We start from the raw sequence: 21,475 nt of genomic DNA, 5'->3' as shown, positions 1-21,475 counted from the left end.
GGAGCTTTGCAGAAAAGCCATCCCAACAGTGGAAAGTGAAGTCCTTCACTCCATCAGAAAGGCAGGGTTTCATTCAGAAACTAATTATGTCATGCCATATATTAAAACAATTCCCAAGGCATCCATCGTTGAAGACACTAACCCGCCACTGATAAACAGCTACTGGCAGAACGGGTACAGACTGTCAGAGAGATGCTACAGGCTAGACAGATGACTAATGTGATTTCCCAGGGCAGTTCACACATTACCTTCTGACAGTTTCCAATTATCCAGACAACTAGATCAGACTCAGACCTGACATGACAAGCACTGCTTTCCCTTACTTGTAGGGCTGGCTCAACTCTCTCTCTGGAGGCTGTTTGAGCACGTCATGAATTGTTGTTTGCTTCCTTTCTGCCTAACAAAGCAATATACAGCAAGGTATGCACAACAGACAGCAGGCACGTGTGGTGACATCTCAAAATTAGCCACTGCGGTCCAACAGGCTGGCAGGTTGCCATTGGGTTATTCCCCAAATTAGTTGTTTTAATTTCTCAGCAAAAAGGCTCGGTTTGGCTCCCTCCTGAACATACAATATAACATCCCTGAGAAACTACTGCATAGGTCACAGACTGCAAACCAAGAGCTCTTTGCATTCAAAAGCTGGGTTTGTAATAAATTCTCCTGGTTTTCACCTCTTCCTCTTCTGTGGCATCAATCCTTATTACAGAACCAGTTTTTAATATTCATAGGTGGACATGCAAGTTTGTGGGCAGTTTTCTTCCAATACACACATGTGGTGTGCGCACACATGATGAGCATTACCTCCAGAAATAAGAGTCAACTATTTTCAGATGCACAATATTCAGTGTCTTAAAGCAAAGTTGTTTGGATCTCAATTAAGAGCAATTGTAAGTTTAAAAAAATATATATGCATTTAATTTATAAATCAACTTTTAAATTAGCAAAAAAGATCTCTACAACATGAAAACAGCTTTGCTGCAAGGCATGTTGCAATTATGAAATAATTATGGCCTTAGTAATAACATTAACTATAAAAAAATTGTTCTAATACCACTAGAAATTTGTTCTTAATATATAGATGTAATGATGTTACAACTTGTTTTCATTAGGAGGATAGCAAACATATTTGTAATTGCTTAACTGTCCTCCATTTTCCACTTCAGTTCTGTTTATCTAATAGGATGAACTGGCATTCACTAGCCCCTTTCTGTTCAACCGGTATGCATGTATTTATCTTCAGGTAGCATTACAAAATACAGAAAGCTCTGATCGTCATCGTCCATCACTACAGAGAACAGTGAGCAACAGGCATCAGCACAGCTCCAGAGGGTTTTTTCTACCCTCTGGATTACTTGTTGGGGCATCTATGAGCATAGATTGCAATATTGCCTATTGCAACTCTGCTGTACTAGAACAAAAAGAGGGTTAATGTCCCCAAGTGCTTATCATATAGGTAAACTGACATTTGAGTGCACTGGCCTGCTGCATCATGAAAAAAGGAGTATTTTAAAATATTTACCTTAAAAGACAAAACACGGGATAAAAGGTAAATCACATTTCATTTATTAGAATAACTGGATACTGATTTTAAAGAAGAAAAAGAAGAAATGATCCCATAAAACATGCCATGTCTGGTCACTGCAGTTTAGGTCCTGTCTAGGCTATAAGGAAAATATTCCATTTTGAAAATAAATAAATAAAGTTGTAGGATCAGCTAAGGATCACTAAGTAGTAAAATAAGACTACCTTTAATGAAATCCAGATGGTATTTTTCAGCAACAAAATTATTAAAACCTCACAGCATGTAAGTACATGAGACGTGATATAAAATTTTCAATAAGCACTAAGTTGACCTAAGCTCCTAAATAAACACTTGTTTATTTCGGAGCACGCCAAAGTACCAGAACATTTTAAAGTACTTAAGGTGCCTAAACATCTTTTTATTTTTTCTAAATTCTTTTGAAGGCATGACTATTGATTGTTATAAATACGTTATCTGAGCTCTAATATAGCTTCCCTATTTCAACACGGCCATTTTTAAACCCACTGAAATGCAAACCTAAAGAAAATACAGATTCTTGGGAAGACATGCAGCAACACAATCTCTCTACATAAGGTAAAAATAGTGTCATTGACAAACTAAGGGTGTGAAGATCCTCATGCTTCATTAGTCTAAACAATCAGTCTTTAGCCAGAATTAGCTACTGTAACAGGCATCAGTTCACAGGTGTTACTGTATCTTCTGAAATGAGATGTTAAATTGATTTATGTACAATGACCCTTCATTATGAATAAAACATCAACTGTCAAGGCACAAGACCACTGAAAGAAAACTTGAATCATAGTAAATAACCAGGTCACTGAAATACAAGTAAAAGGAAAAAGACACTTAGATCCATACGGAAATTGCAGTTACGCTGTGATTATATGAGCTCTGGTTATTAGCCACTTTTGTTCCTCACCTATATGCTTCTCTGGGCTCTTCCTGTGGGCTTACTTACACAACGGGCTAGCTGTACTAAGTTTAGATCCTTTTATTCCTGATGCAAAAGTTTAAGTACTTGGGATATTCTGAACAGAATCTAGTTTCCAATTAGGATGCAAATACAATATTGAATACACTTACTAACAAAAGCTGGTGACATAATCAATTACAATGAATCACTCTAAGAGATAAAATTATTTCCTTATTTGCAACATCTTGCACCACTGTCTACTAGATTTTGTTAAAACCATCTCAAGACTAAAAACTGCACTTTAATCTTGTCCAGAGACATCAAGAAATGACCAATGAGTGGCAGACAAGCAGCGATGTTTCTTGATGATTGTACCATTTGTGTGGAGCTCCAGCGAACAAAGATTTGGAAGAGGTTATCATCCAAAGGCCGGTACAATGGCCTGTACTCCACACCTTTACAGCCTGTATCAATGCACTTCCTAACAAACAAAAGCAATCTCACAGCACTGTTAGCACTTGTGACAGCCATGACAGACTTGGCACCAAAGCAAGGACACCACCACCAGGGACAACTCTTGGCTGGCACAAGGTAGCCTTTTGCCGCTTCTCATATCCTGCTGATAATCCCCAGGTACTAAATAAATATCTTGCCTTCCTTCCCTGCACTCTGATCAGGAATGCCACAGGGTTTGGTTCCCTTCTTACACATGGCTAAGATACTGAGGAAGATGACACGGGACAAGGATTCAGCACTGATGACACCCAGACCACCTTCCCTGCTCCAGCTCAAACCACAAGGTCCCAGTCTGACACCAGTCCCAGTACAACAGCTGACCACAGCTGTGGTGGCAGACTTTGGCCAAAGTCAAAGTCTACCAACACATGCCATGCTCCAAAACTCAGAGGAATCTTCTCCAATCAAAAGGGTGACAAGCCAGGGGTTTTAATTAACAGCTTATCTTCATCTGCTTTCCAGCTTACACCTGGACTACTGCAAGTATCTCAAGTTATGGAAATTACTCAAAAAAGATTTGGCTAGTCTTGAATTTACCTAACCATCTTTTCACTGAAAAAAGCCCAGAAAGTTGAACATAAAATTGTATGGTTTAATGTATGGCTTATCAGACAAATACATAGGGTAATTCCTTTCTGCATCGAACAGTAATCAGTTAATTCAGAGAACGGGCCTTTTTTTTTTTTTTTGACAAATATGATCTTTTCATCTATAAAGCCAAGATTTCTAAAAACCAAACACACAAGGACTTCAGATGCTTGAGAAAGGATTAAGAAATTAAGAATGTTAATTAAGTCTGAATTCCATAGCCAAATTTAGGAACCACACTCTTCCCAAATATTAGAAAGTGATGAAGTTAAATATTTCAGGGTTCTTAATTATATGATTAGTACCTACAGAAAAGCATATCTAGCCTCACAAATTTCTTTAATCTTACTAAAACATCTTAAACAACTAAAAAATCTTAAACAACGTATCATAAGTCTTACTTAAATAAAAATATTGTGCTGGATATTGCTTTGTTCTGAGTATTTAAGGAACCTTTACATGTTCCTTTATGTAAAGGTAATGTGCAATATTTTAGCATCTGAGACAATACTGTCCACTTACCCTCAATAACAGAAGAGAAACAAAATTAAGCCTCCTAAAGTTATGCAAGGCACGTTTGTCTAATCTTGCTAGATTATGGAGCAAAGAAACTTTTTTTTTTGTGAAACTAATGGAAAAACGAATAGCTGTAGAGCAATTAAAAGCACTTCAGAGAGAAAACTATAAATTCAGCCTCGTCTTGATTTTTATATCTGTAATTTTGCTTGCAGAAAACGACCAAACTGAACAAAGTACCACTCTCCACATACCAAATATATGCAAAAAAATTGCCTATTAGATTCACAAATGCAGACTGAGTAAAAATAAGCACTGAAAATAATAAACAAGGATATTTAAGTACTTATCCTGTTCCAGGATAATAATAACCCTCCAGCATATTTAATAGAAAGAATATCCTTCTCCTAGTTACCTTCTCCTCCGGGTTTGGCGCGTTGCCTTGATCCTTTTGTTGAAGGCTGCCTTGAAATTCCTGCAGGACTTTCGCTCTTAAAAAAAAAAAGGCACAAAAATGATATATTTTTAATATAGAAATGTATATATTTAGATATAAAATTTAATTACATGTGTTGCTTTTTTGCCTACATTTATTATGTATTAAATATACATAAAAATGATGCACACATATAAAAATATCTGAAGTCCATTTTCCTCAGAAGAGTGCAGATGTTTTTGCTGGATACATGCTAGTTATATACGTATTTTTAATGAATTCATACGATTAGATTTCACTATTGTAAAGACAACTTCCAAAAGTGAACTAAGCATCTTCAAGGCAGAGAGATTTTGCAAAACCTGCAGCACACCTGTGATGTCACTACTGGTCTTAGAATAGAGTGATTCCCTACCAGTGAGCTACCAAAAGGGATAAGATGCTTAGCATCACCTGGGTGTTTCAGCTATATCAGACTCACAGTTCTCCTTTAATCTTCCAGGAATTATTTTGAATTTATTTCCAGAATAGAAGCAGACACGAACAAAATCGTGACACTAGACTCATACAGTCTTTTACTCAATGGCAACTTCCTGGGACAAACTAAGAAATGGGTCATGTCAGAAGGACCAACAAACAAGAAATGGATGACCTGAAGGAGCAACCAGTACAAACAGGATGATATCAGTTCAAAAGTGGAAATATAAAACTGAAGGAAAAATCAGGACATTCATGAGGACTCTGTCCTAAGTCCCAAGTGATTCAGAGAGGCCAGGAAATGAAGGCAGGCAAGCATACTCAAGTTTTATTATTTTGTTTTCTCTGGATATAGTTTTCACTGCCTGAAGTTAAGAACAGCTGACTGACGATGCTTTCTGCAAAGGCACCGTGTTATGTGTTTCAGTGGCCATAGGTCCTTGGAAAGGAGCAAGTTAAATCAGCAGATCCATTTGGCTGGAAATTGGGAAGGCGATATGCACGAGCTGCAGCCTCTCGAATGATGAGAGCAGCACTGGTTCTAGGAGACAAAGCCACAGGGGTCCTCAGAGGCCTGATGTGTGAAGGGATAACTGAGCCTACACTCAACATTTGTTGCTAAAAAGGATGCAAACACCTCTGAAAACAACAGATGAAATACAGGTGATTTATAGAATACCATTTCACATTTCTATGCTCTCTATTCCCTGTAATACATCCCCGCATCACATTCAAAATCCTGAAATATGTTTAGCACCTTACTCCTTATCTGTTTTTTGTAATTCGTGTGAACTAACAATTCATGCAGTTTGCATTCAAGAACAGCTGCCAACTCTGCTGATAATGTCCATATTCATAACATGAACGAGAATTACATATTCTTCAATTTCTACGCAAATGTTAACATTATGTTCCAAAAACACAAGTAATAGAAAACTGCCAAATTACATAATGTAAATGTAATGTTCATTTGCCATAATATCTTATATATATGACAATGGAACATATATTCTGTAAAGGAAAATAACACTACAAAATGTTTCAAAATACAGGATACCAGTAGGGAAATTTACTCAGACTAACTTAGGTGACCATACAAGAGAGAAGCCCACCTCTACACGCCTACAACAATGTACCCTCTGGCCCCACAGGCACAGTTACATGAAGGAGAGTGAAGATTACACACCAGGAATATGGTTCTAAGTTTGATCTGAAGGCAAATGTTGCTTCTTTATACACCACAACAAACTACCAGCTCAACAGAAGCTCTCGGCAAACAAAGGGGAAGTGCTATTAACACCACAAACCTATGGTACGCAAACCATGATAGGGAAGCCAGCAGCTAAGCCAGAGTCAGCTCCAGCAATTAGTTTGGGTAATTCAGAAACTACGTTTCCTTCACCTCGGCAATGTAATATAACATGCACGTTAAGAATTTCAGGAATCTGGTATTGAATCAGCCAGAAGAAAGCCCTACACCCTACACTTGGCAAAAGTCTAGCCAATAGCTCAGTATGGAGTCCTGCTTTGACGTAAATTAATTTTGACGTAAAGTATCTTCACTGGATTGTTACAATCGTTGTTTGACTCACAACCAAAACTACCAATATTTTTGTTTTGCTCTTTGGGAAACACTGCCACATTTTACAGAAATTAGATAGAAGGCCAAAACGCACAGCTAATATTGAAGTGGTTCATCGTAATTCCTACCACCTTTGGCAATCACAGCCCTATACGAGGAGGAAAGCAAAGCTCCCATACCATCAGAGCCGGGCTCTACAGGCCTGCAGGCCACATCTGGCACACTCAAACATTGGCAGCTCCTTGGGTGATGTAATTATTAGCACAGGTGGGGAAGGAGTTGAGAATAGGTGCTGAGGCTTCTGGAGAAGTGGAGTCAGTCATTTATTTATGTCAGGCAGTGGCTGCAAACACTGCTCGACACTTTTGTAGCACCACATGTGCACGCTGGCAACAGGTGCAAAGTAAAAGCTAAAATTTAATCACTATGGTAGCATACAAAAACATAAATCCCACAATATTTATGACTTGAGCTTTTCCAAAGGGAGATAAAGTAGGTCATTCTTCTTCTTACAAATTCAGAGGTTCCAAGACTTTGAAAAGCAGTAAATGCAGCCATTAAAAAGAAATCTTACACTTCATCTCACACAATGCTGGAAAAAACATATTTAAGTGGAATCCAAGATGGATGTACACACACTTCCCCGTTTTGAGTAATTACATTTCTATTTGGAGAGGATACAGCAGTCTGCTGTAAACCATCCAGTCTGCTACTTTGTCCTCATTATTAGCCTTTATATAGGTTGGTATTCACTGTAAGACATAAGAAAATAATGATTTGTAACATTTCAGTTGATCAAGAAGAGGAATACACTGTGAAAAGACACCCTGCCAAACGGTTCATTCCTCTCGCCTTCCCTGCAGTAATCAACCTCTACATTCATGAAGGGATGTCACAAACAGATTCTATCAATAACTTTTACACACAGATCCTCGGGCTCCATATGCTTTGATTTTGTACTGCTGAAACTCATTGACAACCCTGATGCCTGACACTGAAGATGAGCAGAAGGCAGCACACAGAGGATGCAAGTGGTGTTGCAGCACTCGCACAGCCCTAAGTTTTCTTAAGATAGCAGCTGGGACACCAAAACTTAGCTTAGCTTAATAAGGCAACATTTTTTTTCCTGTATTACTACCATACAGTTTGCCTTGTGGGTGAACCCACAAGGGTTTCTGCCCTCCTAAGTAATTCTGAACATGCTTACATACCTCTCCAGCCATGGAAAGAAACTACGTGCATCTACGGTCAATGGGAGGAAACAACTGTCACCCAAGCAAAGGAGGAGGACAGCTCATTACATAAACCAGCCACTGTAAATTGCTCCCTGTAATTCATCAGAGCCACTGATAGTTCACTAACAATATATAAGAATTACATCTGTGCAGAGGGATCTTTTTCAATCACCTCTGTTTTGAACGACTTTCCTTCTGATTAGATCCATGGTGCCAGGAGGCATATTTGCATGTGTACTCTAAGTAGCATATACATAGAAAGACAGATCTTTTACATAAATAAAACTATATATACACATACAAACACACTTTTTATTTTTGTGCAACAGACTATTCCTCAGCACATAAACACAGCTTATTTCTAAAGCTTTTAATGCAAGCTACATATCCATCCAAGACTTTCATTGCTCTTTCCCTCAAACTGCCTATATTTCCTGTCTTTATTTCTAAAACAGACATAATTATTAATAGGCAGAATTCGTTAGTGTGCAATAGCAACATGGAAGATCTATATTTGCTAGGCTTCTTTTTACTCCAGTGGTGATAAAACTAGGAAAATATTGATCAATTATCTTTTCCTGAAATAGGGGCTCACAAGATGATGTTATATTGTCATTAGCTTCTGCTAATTAAAACCTCTCAAATGCAAAAAGAGCCATTAGAAAAAATTTGTTTCTTAGAATGTAAATTTTAATGTTGGATTTCTACTATGGGAGCCAATTATGAATAACTGACACCAAAAAGAGTTCCAGTTCACAGCGCTGGAACAAACATAGCTGAGCCACGACCAGGAGATTTCCATGGAACCTTTCTCTCTGCTGCTTCTGGGGCAGTTATGTCTTTTTTCATTCAGTGGTTGTTTCATTACACATTCTAGATGAGTTCCAACAGAAATAGAAGTTCATTAGACGAGACTTAGAGGCTGATTCAAATGACCAGTTCCAGAGCAATACAGTTTGAACAGCAAAAATAAAAGTTATTATAGAAGTGGCCAAAAGTGACAGGATATTACAAAAAGCTTTAGCCAAAAGTTTCAGCAGCCATCTGTAAAATGGAAGAGACTTTTCCAGCGTGTTTTGCCTTAGGGGTAAAATGACATACCTATTCAGCAGCCACTTTTCAGATAAACAGCACCATACGCTCCTAAGGTCTACAGCTTGAATCACCTCTTGTTAAAAGACAAAGTTATCTTCGTTATTTTGTAGCATGACTGACTGAGCTTCTAAGTGTCCATTTTAAACAAGACCTCTACCTGGACTGAGAGTTCACAGAATAGAGCTTAGCTAGCACTGGTCACAGTGTGGTATGCAACAGCTAGCCTTCAAGCAGAAAGGAGTCTCCTTCCACTTGCCATGTGTTAGCCAAATGTTTCTTCTTAATTCCTACTTATAGTTGCTTTCTTTTAGTTCCAGAAAATCATGGATACCCACACGATGACTATTACATGCCGGGTAACATACACTTTCTTCAGTACAAGGAAAATACATTTAAAAAAAAAATTCAACCTGTGAAATTTAAATCGTATTTTAAGGCTGGCTTTAGATAACTATCAGCAAGAAAAAATGAAAACTTCAATGAGTAAAGATAGACTCTTATCTAGACTCCTAATCTCAAAGGAGCAAAAGCAGGAATTAAACTTTGCAGTATGTGTACAATATAAAAAAAAAAGAAAATCAAAATTAACTTGTTCTCTAAAGTAAATGCAGCATAGAATCCATTTAGCCTGAAATTCCATGGACATCTCAAATTAAATAAAAGCTCCCATTTCCACATTGTTTCCACATCCTTATGCTGTGAAACAGGCAGCATGTCTGAAGGAAGGACCTGTTTGAAAAATAGTGAAAACAAGACAAAATCAAGTGGAAGATGAATGGCACAGTGCAACATAAAGCCAAGGAAGACTAGGTTTGGAAAGAAGGAGAAGCTGTGGCTAGGAGTACAAGCACAGAGAGCAGGACTAGAAGCCAGGGGTACGTAACCAAACACAACAGGAGCAATCCAGAGAAGAAGAGGTCAGTCTCTAGGGCAGAAGAGAGCAGGCATCATGTTAGGCGCTGGCATATCAGACACTGCTTGAAAGGGGCTGTTTCAAATTGTTTCACTTGCTGTGTATGATAATTACAAGAAGATGGATGCTAAAGATTTATTAATTACGCAGCAGACACTAGCAAATAATACAATTAAATACTCTTAAAGTGCATAAACACGTAAATTGTTTCCTTTCTTTTTAATATATTTATTTTGCTGCCACATGACTTAAATAGTATTACAGTAAATCCCTGGAAATAAAGGCATTATCCTGCTGTGAAACTACCGCGAGGAAAGGAAGATCAGCCCCAGTCCATTAAGATGCACTTCCCAATTATTTCATGCTGGAAATGATTCACTCACTTTGCACAGCTATCCCAGCTCTCCAGCTTTAAAGATTCATTGGAAACATTTTCATTTCGTTCCCCTCTTCCAGTCTTAACTAGGTGACCATTTGTCATGCACTAGTCTAAAGTGTATGTTTTCATCACCCAAAAGCTAAGCACTGTCTACTGTTACGCAAGCAAGTAAAGGAAAAGCATGTCATCTAGATTTAAGGTAGTAAACCAACATGCCTTGGAATCACTCCCAAAAGCACTTAAGACGGGAAATGAAACTTTACTGCCCTAGTGTATTATAGTGGTGCCCAAGAGCACTACGATAGTTTGGGATGAGGCTCAGAATTTCCATTAGAGACCCAATTTGCAGGAAGTTTAACTTGGCCATGAATATTTGCTTCAGGCTAAAAACTATTTTATAAGCTCTCCCTCCAAGTGCCAATAATTTAAAAAGTTTGGTTGGATTTCAGTCAAAGAATGGCTATAAATTTGTCATCTCATGCAGAAGACACAATGATGTCAGTGGCCCACAGACTCCCAACAGAGACTCCTGCTAGACTTGGGATCCTGCCGATTTCTTCCTAGCCTGAACTACTTTAGGTTAATTTATTGAAGGCTCACTCGTTAAACATTTAGCCAGATGGCTTCATAATTCCCCGAATTGCCTCAGGTCATCAAGAAGCAGCAGATGCAGACAATGGTATCACAAGCAACAGCTACTGTTCAGAGGCAGTCTGTGAATTCCTATTCTGCCCTACCGTCATCCAGCTGCAAAACACAGGCTCAACGCAACACTGGATTCATTTTCTTTCCAGCACAGCAACTTCTATTAAAGTCCCTCTCCTGGTTTTGGGACAGGTAGTCATCTTCTTCATAGTAGCTGGTGTGGTGCTGTGTTTTGGATTTAGGATGAGAATAATACTGACAGCACCCGGCTGGTTCAGTTGCTGCAGAGCAGCGCTTGCACAGAGCCAGGGCCTGCTCTGCTCCTTGTGCTGCCCCAGCAGTGAGGGGCTGGGGGTGCACAGGGGGCTGGGAGGGGACACAGCCAGGACAGCTGGCCCAGGCTGCCACAGGGACACCCCGCAGCCACAGGACTGGGGGCCTGGCCAGGGCTGGGGGACTGCCGTTGCTCAGGGACTGGCTGGACATCGATCAGCTGGCGGTGAGTGAGTGTGTTTTGCATCACTTAGATTTTTCTTTTCTTCTTTTTTATTTTTTTTCCTCCTCTTTCTCTCTTATTAAGCTGTCTTTATCTCAACACAATAGTTCTCGCACTTTTACCTTTCTCAGTTCTCTCCCCCACCCTGCTGCAGGGGGAGCGAGCGAGCAGCTGTGTGGTGCTGGGCTGCCTGCTGGCCTAAACCACAAAAGTACCATAAACAAACATGCAAATACACGACAGCATTGCAGGGAAGATTCAGAGGAATAGGGAGAAAACTTTGAACAGATAAACATTTTTCTGAAGTACTCAACGTATCAATAACTAGAACTAAAAATCTGGAAATGAAAATAAACTGATTAGGTTTTTTTGTCCAAGCTATGAGAAATTTTAAAACAAGCAAGAATCAGACAAGCACCTGTTTTAGAGCCCAAAAACTCAGCATCTGCCTATCTTTCAATCTGACTTCCATTACGTGCCAAGCCACGTAATGAAGCCATCCCAAGCCATTCTAAAATGTAACACCCTCTATAATCACCTTCCCAGATCTTCTATATTACTAACGTCATTATCTGGCTGGCACTTGCTGTCTTTAGTTGGCCTCTGCAATTTTCTAAGCTTGGATTCCTCAGAATCTGTGGACTAAAAACAAGTAATTGCTTTAGATTCCATGTGCTGAGGAGCAAGCTACTTACCTGAATTACGTGAAAGGGGAAATAAGAATAACATTGTAATGTGCTCAGTTCTGCTGTGTACTCATCCTTCTACCTACTCTCTTTACCTTGCTTGGCTCTCTTGGAAGCCTAACGGAGTAAAATTAAACACTATTTTTGAGTAATACCAAGAAGCCTCAAAGCCAGCAAACAGGTAATGCCAGAAGTGCTTTCTCAATTGCAACATAAATTAAGCTACCTCCTAACAGCAGCGTCATTGATATCCATTAATCCTGAATTTCTACCTTGAACCAGCAAACAAAAGAAGAGCAAAGGCAAACAACAAATGTTTAGATGAAGATTTAAATATTAAAGACAATGAAGAGATGGCTTTTAAGGCACTTTAGGACTTTACACTGAGACCTGAAGCAAGTTGTAGTGGCAGATGCACAGTCTACCACAAATAGAGCACCCTTGCTAAAAGGAAATGATTTGACCCAAATGGGCTTCCCAACAATTCTTTCAAGAAAAAAAAAATGAAGTTGGAAGCAAGCAGCTTAGACTAGAAAGCAAAAAAAGAAAAAAATGCAGACACATGACTGTCCTATGGGTTCTGCTACAGAAGAAGTAGGCTCAAGAGACAGACTAATGACCAGTATGGCTCACATAAACTCTCTTCAACCCGTATCCCAAAAGCTAGCTATGGCTGCAACAACAGCATGCATTATTGGGAAGACGTGAGGATGCAAGTACACAGTTCCAATCGTTGCTGCCACCCCCCTCTGCCAAACAGAATCGAATGTGGTGAGGAGAATTCAAACGTGCACAGATCAGAAAATAAACTGCTTGTTAGACGTTCAGGAAGCACAGTCAGACGAGTCCGAAGGCTCAGAGACAGGACGGTCCACACACAGCCTCGGCCACATTCTTACAAGATCAAATCCATACCAAAAAAACCCTTTCAATTCATGAGAGTAATTGCTGTTAAAGAAAGTACTTAATCGTTAAGTGAACATACAAGACAAGACACAAGACCATTTCAGAAAAATATTCAGTCCTTACCACAGCACGCCAGAAGTTATTTTTCTCTGAAATAAAATTTCGATTACCTTTTTCTCTGCTTTATCCTTTCCATGTTCTTTTACATGCTCCCCATCTTTTCCTCTGTCTCTCTGCCTATCCCTGTCCCGACCTTTTCCCCTTTCTCTATCTTTCTCTCGTTCTCTGTCCCTAGCCTTGTCTTTGTCTCTTCCTTTCAATCTGTCTGTTTCTCTTCCTCCTTCACTTTTTTTCTCCCTTTCCTGTCCTTTATCATGTTCAGCATCATCTTCTCGTTCTATGTCTCCTTTCCTTTTGTTTTTTTCTGTTTCTCTTCCTTGTTTGGTTGTTCTGCTTCTTTCCCTTTCTTGTTTTTCCTCTCCCTTAAAGGTGTCCCTTTCAGCGTCTTTGTGCCTGTCTTCATTTTCTTTCTGTTTATCACTTTCCTTTTCTCTTTCTTCACTTTCTTTGGAATCTCCTTTGGGTTTTCTGTCTCTGCTTGAGCTTCTGTCTTTAATTTCAGTATCTCCTTTTCCCTAAAAGAAAGTAAAAACTAATATTTAGTTTCAATACACGGAAGTTTATAACAGTTACTTTTTACAGATAAAATGTACGCTAAAAGAAATTTTAAAAAATAATGGTAGCCAGCGTACCCGAAAGTTGCAAATGCCTACCTCTTTATCCCTATGGGGTTTTTGTTCTTCTGTTTTGGGCTCTCTGCTTTCTTTATCTCGAGATTTAGAAGATGGAGGTTTCCCTTGAACATCAGCTCTTTCCCCAGCTAAGATCCTTTTTACAGCAGCATCACTGGAGAGCTGCAAGAAACAGAAAAATTCCCTGAAATGACTAGGTTATTTTGTTATTATCTCCCTTCTTCCTAACTCTGTAGTCAACATGACTTTTTTTTCCTTTTGAAATAAAGCTTGTATTTCTGCTCTTCCAAAAACATTCTTTCACAGGCGTAATAATGGTCCTTTAAGTTAAACACCTCTTTGTAATTCTCATAACAATTTGACCACACGTACCAGGACTATATAAATACATTGTGCTTTTTATGGACGTTAGCAGAATTAGCAATTCTCATTGCAACACCTTATACGTTTTTCAAAACAATAAGGTAAATTGCTGTCAAAACCTTATTCCATGGCTGCCATCAGTTAAACATTCTTAAAATTGCATTGTTATGTATTTGCATCCATTCTCAGGCCACTTCAGTGACATCTAATACTTGCTCAGCAACAGTCATTAACAAGGAAAACTACATTAAAAATGACTTTCCGTAAGCTGCAGTCACTGCTTTTAAATATCTTTTGCATTTGGTGAAGTTTTTAAGAAGACAAGCAATTCTTTAAACAGTTAAGTTAAATATAAGTTTTCATGTCTACTTAGAAACTTCTTAGACAAGAAGTTTGACTGTTCTTAAAGAAAAATAAATAAATTAAAAAACACACACACACACACCATCACATTTCTGAGGAATTCTTCCTGAAACAGGATTTGCTTTCAGATCACTAAAACCGATTTTGCCCTGAGGGTTGACTCCTGATCTGTAAATATAATATTATGGATTTTTGTGGGTTTTCACATTTGGACATTAACATCTGCACATTAACAACACTTGCCTGAACTACCTAACTCCAAGCAGCACAGTCAGCTCATCACCGAAAGTATCAAGCTAGAGCCCGAAGCAAATCTTTTCCACAATGTACATCAAGCTTATGTTTCACTATAAAGCCAAGGGGCTAGTTAACTTTGCTCAAGTGGGTAGACGATATCCTTTGGATATTAAATCTCATCACACCATGCTAGGAGGCTGTGCCATCAAGAACATTCTCTAACTTGTCCCATCTTAGTGCACATGTTCATCAACTTCCCCCTTCCCGATCTCAAGCAATCTATATGGAAGAAGCCTGTATAGAACACTCAGCTAACTAAAAGAAAATAATATAAATTTAAATTAATAGATTATCAGACAAAGATTATTCAAATAAAATCTCCGTACAGCTTGTACATATTATAGGACTTCACTGTTAAATATACACAATCTGTTCACATTCATAACTTCAAGGGTTTTCAGCTAAGATATCCAGAATGTATTTGTGTGGGGACCTGGCTCAAACTCTGCTAAGGATCACATACTATATTTCTGTTAATATTATTATTAATTATTATTATAAGTGGTGACTCAACATAGTATATCTTGTGTCATTAAAAATAGCAATGAGTGTCAATGTCTGTCACAAATAAGCTCTGATAATATGTAAAATAAATAAATATGTAACTATGTATATAAAATGCATACAGTGATGTCATACCTTATTTAAGCAACACTTCCCAATCGCTTGAAGAAATTCATTTGTTTTTTCAGGTTCATGTCCAGCCACAACACGTGCTGGTTTTACTGCCAGTGGCTCTCCTGTTACCATTACAACAGCATCAATTGCCTTCTGAAGGAAGCTGATTTTGGCATCTTTATCCTAGAAAAACAACAATTAAAAAATAATATTGAGACTAAAATAATTCCATACACCACCTAAAGGTTAGGAAAGCTCCGACTGGAGGTGCAGAAAGTGTCTGTACAACAGGAGCAGCTGAACTGTGGCTCACGAGGAAGCTTTGCCACGGATGCCAGGAGCCAAAGCATGGCTGAGCTCCCTGGGAATGAAGCATCACCAGCCACCCTGGCCGCACCTCCGGGTCGCCCCGCGAGGGCTGGGAGCCCAGCTTAGAGCTGCCCCGAAGCAGAGGGGCCTCTTAGCAGAGCAGTTTCCAAGCCTGGAACAAGGGATGCATTTGTGCCTAAATCTCTGTGCTTTTTTTAGACTCTCCAAGGTGAATTGTGAATTTGGAGAATCTCAGGCACGTGGGGATTTGGGCATGGGGTTTGGAAGGCCAGGGAAGTGGGCTACCCTGCTTTAGTTAGCCACTTATTTCTGATTAAGAAGTGAAAGCTTTGAGCAAGGATGAATATTGAACTTCAATGACCAAATTAAAAGTAGAATTTTGTGGTTCGTGTGGGTGGTTTTCGTATTGTTTTTATTATTATTCTTATTACTATTTTCTTTTAAGTATATTTATCATTCAGCTGCAGTACACTTTCTGACACTCTGTTTTCAAGAGAATAAAGACGTTGCAGAAAATACAATTTTGTATAAGAAATGATGCAAGCATTACCAAAAGAAACACTAAAGAGTTACAACAGGATTGTTACAGCAATTATTGCTCAGAAAGACAACCATGTTGCCCATTTTTCGACACAGGAGTCCCACTTTTATGGGGCTTGTGAGTCCAAACTGAAAGGCTTACATGCTTATACATGTACTTTAAAAACCAGACTTAACCTTGAGTAAAGAAAACATACAAAGGATGGTGGCCAAGAGATACAGGCACGTATTTTATCTCCACAATTACCAGATGTGTTTTAGTTTTACAATTACACTTACAATCAACTTTCTCCATGTACCCTTTAGCAAAAGCGATGACTCTTGGTGATTATGGAAAAACATTAAGAAAAATAAAAGCAAAACAACACCCACCAACTAAAATGTTATCGGATGCTTCACAGCACAGAGAACGAAATGATGGTGTGAAGTCTCTGCAGCTGCAGAATACTGGGGAGGGGGCATGGATTAATTAATAAAGCAGAGTAAAATTCATGGAATTTTACCAGTCCCATCACAGAAGTCTACTTACTTATCCTTTACTTTCTTGAGTGGAGATAAAGATACCTTACTAGCCTGTTAAAAAGTAAACCCACATGAGAAGAGTTCTATATGTGTGTTTTAACAGGTATTAGTTCGGAACAGTAGCAACTACAACATTTAAGCCAATAACCAAAAAGCTGACCACTGACATTTCACTTACTTCAGCAAAGCGAGCAGTTTTAACTACCCAAGAAAACACCTGATTTTGCACTGCACTTCTTTACTGTCTGGGCATCTCAGGTGCACAGATCCAGAACGATCTGGACTTAATTTGACAAACATACCAAAATAAAGGAAAGCACCAGAAGCCAGTAATTCCTCAGCTGAGCAAGGCCAATACCCTTTAAAGGCCATCTGGCAGCATTATCTACTCCTGTGGCACTGGAGCTTTATACGGCTGTCCGTGCGATATCCCAAGTCCCAGACCTGCTCCATAAACAAGACCTGGGTTGTGCTGCAAGCATGTGAATGATAACTAAACGCGTGGGAAGACGGTCTCCAGAGCCAGGGTACTTCCCGTCTCCGACTCTTCCAAACAGATTAAAACAAACAACTGCCACATAGCTAGGATTTTCAGATGTCTCCACCAACATCAGGGCCGCTTCACCCTCACCAGTGATCCCTGCATTGAAAAACAAGGAAAGAAAAGGAAGGAAATGCTGCACCCTCCTTTGATTAAAATAGTTGCCCACCCTTTCAAGGACATATGCAATCTGTTAATTCAGGGAAGGAAGCAGGATACTATTCTAAACCCAACATTTTCAAATAAAAGTGATCCAGAAGTCCCTCCTACATCCTTGTCTTTTTCAGCAGTTACATTATCAGTGTTTTCTGTCTGAACAAGAAATCTTTATGAAGCCAGTGAGAAACCAACAGATCCCACCTGGATCAGTAAATAAAGTTCTACCAGAATAGAAACAAACGTCTGAAACAGTGCTGAGAGCTTTAAAACCACAAAAAAAATATTTTCTATTAATCAAAGGCATCTCTACTATTCCATGTGCTAAGACTTTTCATATACATACATATATATATATATATATATATATATAGAGAGAGAGAGAGAGAGAGAGAGAGAGAGAAATAAAATATAAAGCTGATGGGAAAGGCTAACAGAGGCTGACATTCAGTCTTTCCATTTATAAGAGAACGCTTTGCTAGACCCAATGAGACAAACCTTTCTGATGGCCACGAAGGTAGCAATACTGCCCAATGCCATTGGTAGGAAGAGGTGAATTTGTTTCAGAAAAGTCCCAGCCACTCAGGAAACCTCATGCGTCCATTCCCTTACACTTAAATTCCCCTGAAACACATCCCTGAACCAAAGTACAACTCGGTGAGGTCCAGCTGCATGCTCTGCAGCATGCTTTGGCTCATCAGACGCTTCCAGCCTGCCTCCCACCTCTTTCTACACAGAAGGAGGTACCAGCTATCTAAGCAGTATGTATTATTCCAACAGTGGAGACAAAAAAAGGTACTGTAGAAGAAACGGTGGGTACTTTAAAGATCCTAGTGCTGTGCCATGTGGAAAAGGCGAGTCAAAACCCAACCCAAAATGGCTGCTGCACGCATAAATGCGTGCATGACACCATGTAGCTCATAAGGGGATTTCAAGACCAAGAGCCAGTCCCAACAGCCACAGAGGCTGACCAGGACACTGCCATGGCTTTGGGCTTTGGTAGTTTCAGCTTGTGCTTCTTGAGATCTTTAACTGCACAGCACAACCAGCCTCCAAAGAGCAGCCGTCAATTCTTCCCAGCCCACAGCAAGCAGACTGGACTACGGCACTAGGAGGGCTATTTCACAGCGAGCACAAACCTTTCCTTTCTTGCAGAAAGCACCCCGTCCATCCCAGGTCCGTGTGCCCATTGCCAGATCATCACAGCAGACGAGCATCATTCCCCAGAGATACATAAAGCAGATCACCCTCACATATACAGTGATCACAACGCGTACTCCAGCTGCTGCTCTCAGCCTCCAGCCATCTGCAGGTAGCTCTGGTCTCCACAGAAAGATTCCTCCCCTCCTACCACAAAATGCTAACTCTCCTGATTTTATAAAACTCTAACAGAAACCACAGTAAGGAAGCATCCTGTGACAGACAAGTCTTTCTCCCAACTTGTGCTTTGAAAAGAGGTACACAAGCTAGAGACATTTTCCTCAGCATTTTAATCTCCTTTTCCTGAACCCTTGAAAACATGATCTTACGGACTGCAGGAAAAAACTCTAAAAGAGCTACTCAGGAGGTTGGTGCAACTTCACAGATATCACAGTATGTAGATATTTGTATCTACATACAAAGACCCGCTTCAGAGCTGCTAGGAAATGTTTTTTCAATCCACAAAAGAAAAAAATGCACAGCGCTCTGCAAACAAGAGACAGCATGTGCTTAGCTGTTCACCTCCACTGACCCTACTGTCAAGCTTCAACAGGGAAAGTAGGAACAAATCCAATCAATTGTGTAATTAATTTAATTTTAGTTATCCCTACAACGACAGGACCAGTCACAGAAATAAACGTACCTATAAGGCCAATAATTAGCTGTGAGCAGCGCATAAACCATCCATGCAACTGGCTGCGGGGATGGCAAGCCAACACTTTAGTTGCTATGTTAAACAATCACCAAAGGATGTAGCTGTTTAACTAGCAACACACAACAGGGATTGTGTGCCATGCGCAAGTGACACAAGTTTTGAATCAAGTTGGTTGGTGGGGAAGTCAGCAGCCCTGGCTCCACAAAGAGGCAGACACTGGGAGAGCAAACACAGCCTGAAGTCATCTGTGCACTTAAGAAAAGCACTTCTCAGTAACAGCATTAACTTCCTCTTTCAGTAATTGGCCATTCACAGACAGCAGTAAAGCTACTGTAGAGTGCCTATAATAGATGAATGTCTTATTATAATTGTATTATAATGCAATAATATTTAATGTATGTGTATACAGCACACACAGATATGCCTGTATATACACACATTTTTTTAAAAAGCAAGAAATTTAAAAACACGCATTCTATCGATAGACCTCCAGGCTCAGGAAAAAGCTGTGTGCGGATTTCCAGTGTTTGAGATTTACTATCAGTGCCTAACTGCTTCAAGGCGAGTTCGCTACATAGTGATTATCATTATCTGCAATACAGCAGACATTTGGAAACCTATGTTTAGTCATCGGTTAGATCTCTCTGTTTTGAGATGTGTACAGAAATAGTTCTTTAAACATGACAGCTTGTTTGTGTCCACCCCCTGAGCTATACCTATAAATGTAATCTATAGGTGTTCACCCTACACATTGCATAATCTAACCAACAGGCTGCAAATAACCTTTTCATACTCCTTCACAACGTTAAACTAAAGGCAGGCAGCAGAAGCTGAACACAAAAAAGACCAGAAGAGCCTTGTGGAAAGTTTCAAAGAGCGTTCATGTTGAAGCTGGGTAAACAGGGAAGTTTCATACCCACCTTGACATTATCTGATTTCAATTCAAAATCCGTGTAAAGTCCTTTCATAAAACCTGTCACTCTGATCACCTGGACAACAGAAGAAAAGGCACAAGTTAGGAGCACTCAAAGGTTTCTGTGGGATAATACTTGGGTGGCAGCAGCAGGCGTAATGGCCTGCTTCACTTCCATAGGCAGTACAGCATTTGGGGCTGTGCCTGCAGCAGGATCGGGGCCGCTCGTGTCTGTGCACCAGGGAGACATAATCCTTGCTTACGGCTCCGGCCTCCCTCCTGTTTAATTCCACCTTTAACCTTGGCGGTCGGGGAACATGGGACACCTGCAGCGTTAACGAGAGCTCACGCATTTCAAAGGCAGCTTACTGCTGTTACCACTGACCTCTTCGTGCACAGCCACGTGTGGAACCAGAAGCTCAAGGAATTGATACACATATATTTTTAAAAAAATTAAAAACCTACCGGCTCCCCACTGACCTCTTGGTGCACAGCTGAATATAGACCCAGAATCTCAGGGAATCAATACACACAAATATTAAAATAAATAAAAACCTACTATCCCCCCAGTGACCTCTTCATGCACAGCCACGTATGGAACCAGAAGCTCGGGGAACTGACACATATATATTAAAAATAAATAAAAAACCTACTATCCCCCCACTGTCCTCTTCGTGCACAGCTACATATGGAAGCAGAAGCGCAGGGAGCCAATATGCATATATGTTAAAATAATTTAAAAACCTACAATCCCTGTCACTGACCTCTTTGCACACAGCCACATACAGAACCAGAAGCTTAGGGAACTGATATATATTAAATTAAATTTAAAAAGACTACTATTCCCTCACTGACCTCTTCGTGCACAGCGACATATAGAACCAGAAACTTAGCAAATAGATACGTATATATTAAAAATAAACAAAAAAACTGCTGACCCCCCACTGAGCAACTTGTGCCCAGCCACGTATGGAACCAGAAACTCGTGGAACCGGCAGATATATTTTAAAAGCTCGTGGAACCGACACGTATTAATTAAACCATCCAAAAATCCCCCAAACAACCCCCAAATCCCCCCCCCCCCTCCCCGCCCGCAGGGGGCGCGCTGCCGGCCCGGCCCCGTTGCCTAGCGACGGCGGCGCACCTCGGTGATGACGTCGTGCAGGTAGCGGAAGGGCGGCCTGCTCAGCAGCCGGTCGGTGAGCGGCGGCCGCCGGATCACCCGGCCCAGGGCCTCCCGCGTCTGCCGCAGCACCGCCTCGTTCATGGCCGCCCCCCGCCGCCGCCGCCGCCGCC

At 40.1% G+C, this 21,475-nt stretch overlaps 1 protein-coding gene across 5 annotated transcripts in view; it reads right to left on the bottom strand.

The window, feature by feature from the left end:
- Positions 1 to 21,475, bottom strand: part of TRAF3IP1 (TRAF3 interacting protein 1) — a 46,089-nt gene extending 24,614 nt beyond the window's left edge. For 4 of the 5 annotated variants that reach the window (XM_035570197.2, XM_035570206.2, XM_050711626.1 and 1 more), the window contains exons 1-6: positions 21,324 to 21,475; positions 20,187 to 20,255; positions 15,344 to 15,505; positions 13,703 to 13,843; positions 13,100 to 13,564; positions 4,495 to 4,570 (exon numbers count right to left, since the gene is read on the bottom strand). In XM_035570197.2, coding sequence (XP_035426090.1) covers positions 4,495 to 4,570; positions 13,100 to 13,564; positions 13,703 to 13,843; positions 15,344 to 15,505; positions 20,187 to 20,255; positions 21,324 to 21,446 — 1,036 coding nt within the window. In that variant the 5' untranslated portion in view covers positions 21,447 to 21,475. Of the gene's footprint in view, positions 1 to 4,494; positions 4,571 to 11,901; positions 11,980 to 13,099; positions 13,565 to 13,702; positions 13,844 to 15,343; positions 15,506 to 20,186; positions 20,256 to 21,323 lie in introns of all 5 variants that reach the window. The other variant, XM_035570223.2, reaches the window with a different exon arrangement.

Source organism: Cygnus atratus, chromosome 6 (genome assembly GCF_013377495.2).
Source record: "Cygnus atratus isolate AKBS03 ecotype Queensland, Australia chromosome 6, CAtr_DNAZoo_HiC_assembly, whole genome shotgun sequence".
NCBI classification, from domain to species: domain Eukaryota; kingdom Metazoa; phylum Chordata; class Aves; order Anseriformes; family Anatidae; genus Cygnus; species Cygnus atratus.
This window is presented reverse-complemented; position numbering and strand designations above follow the sequence as displayed.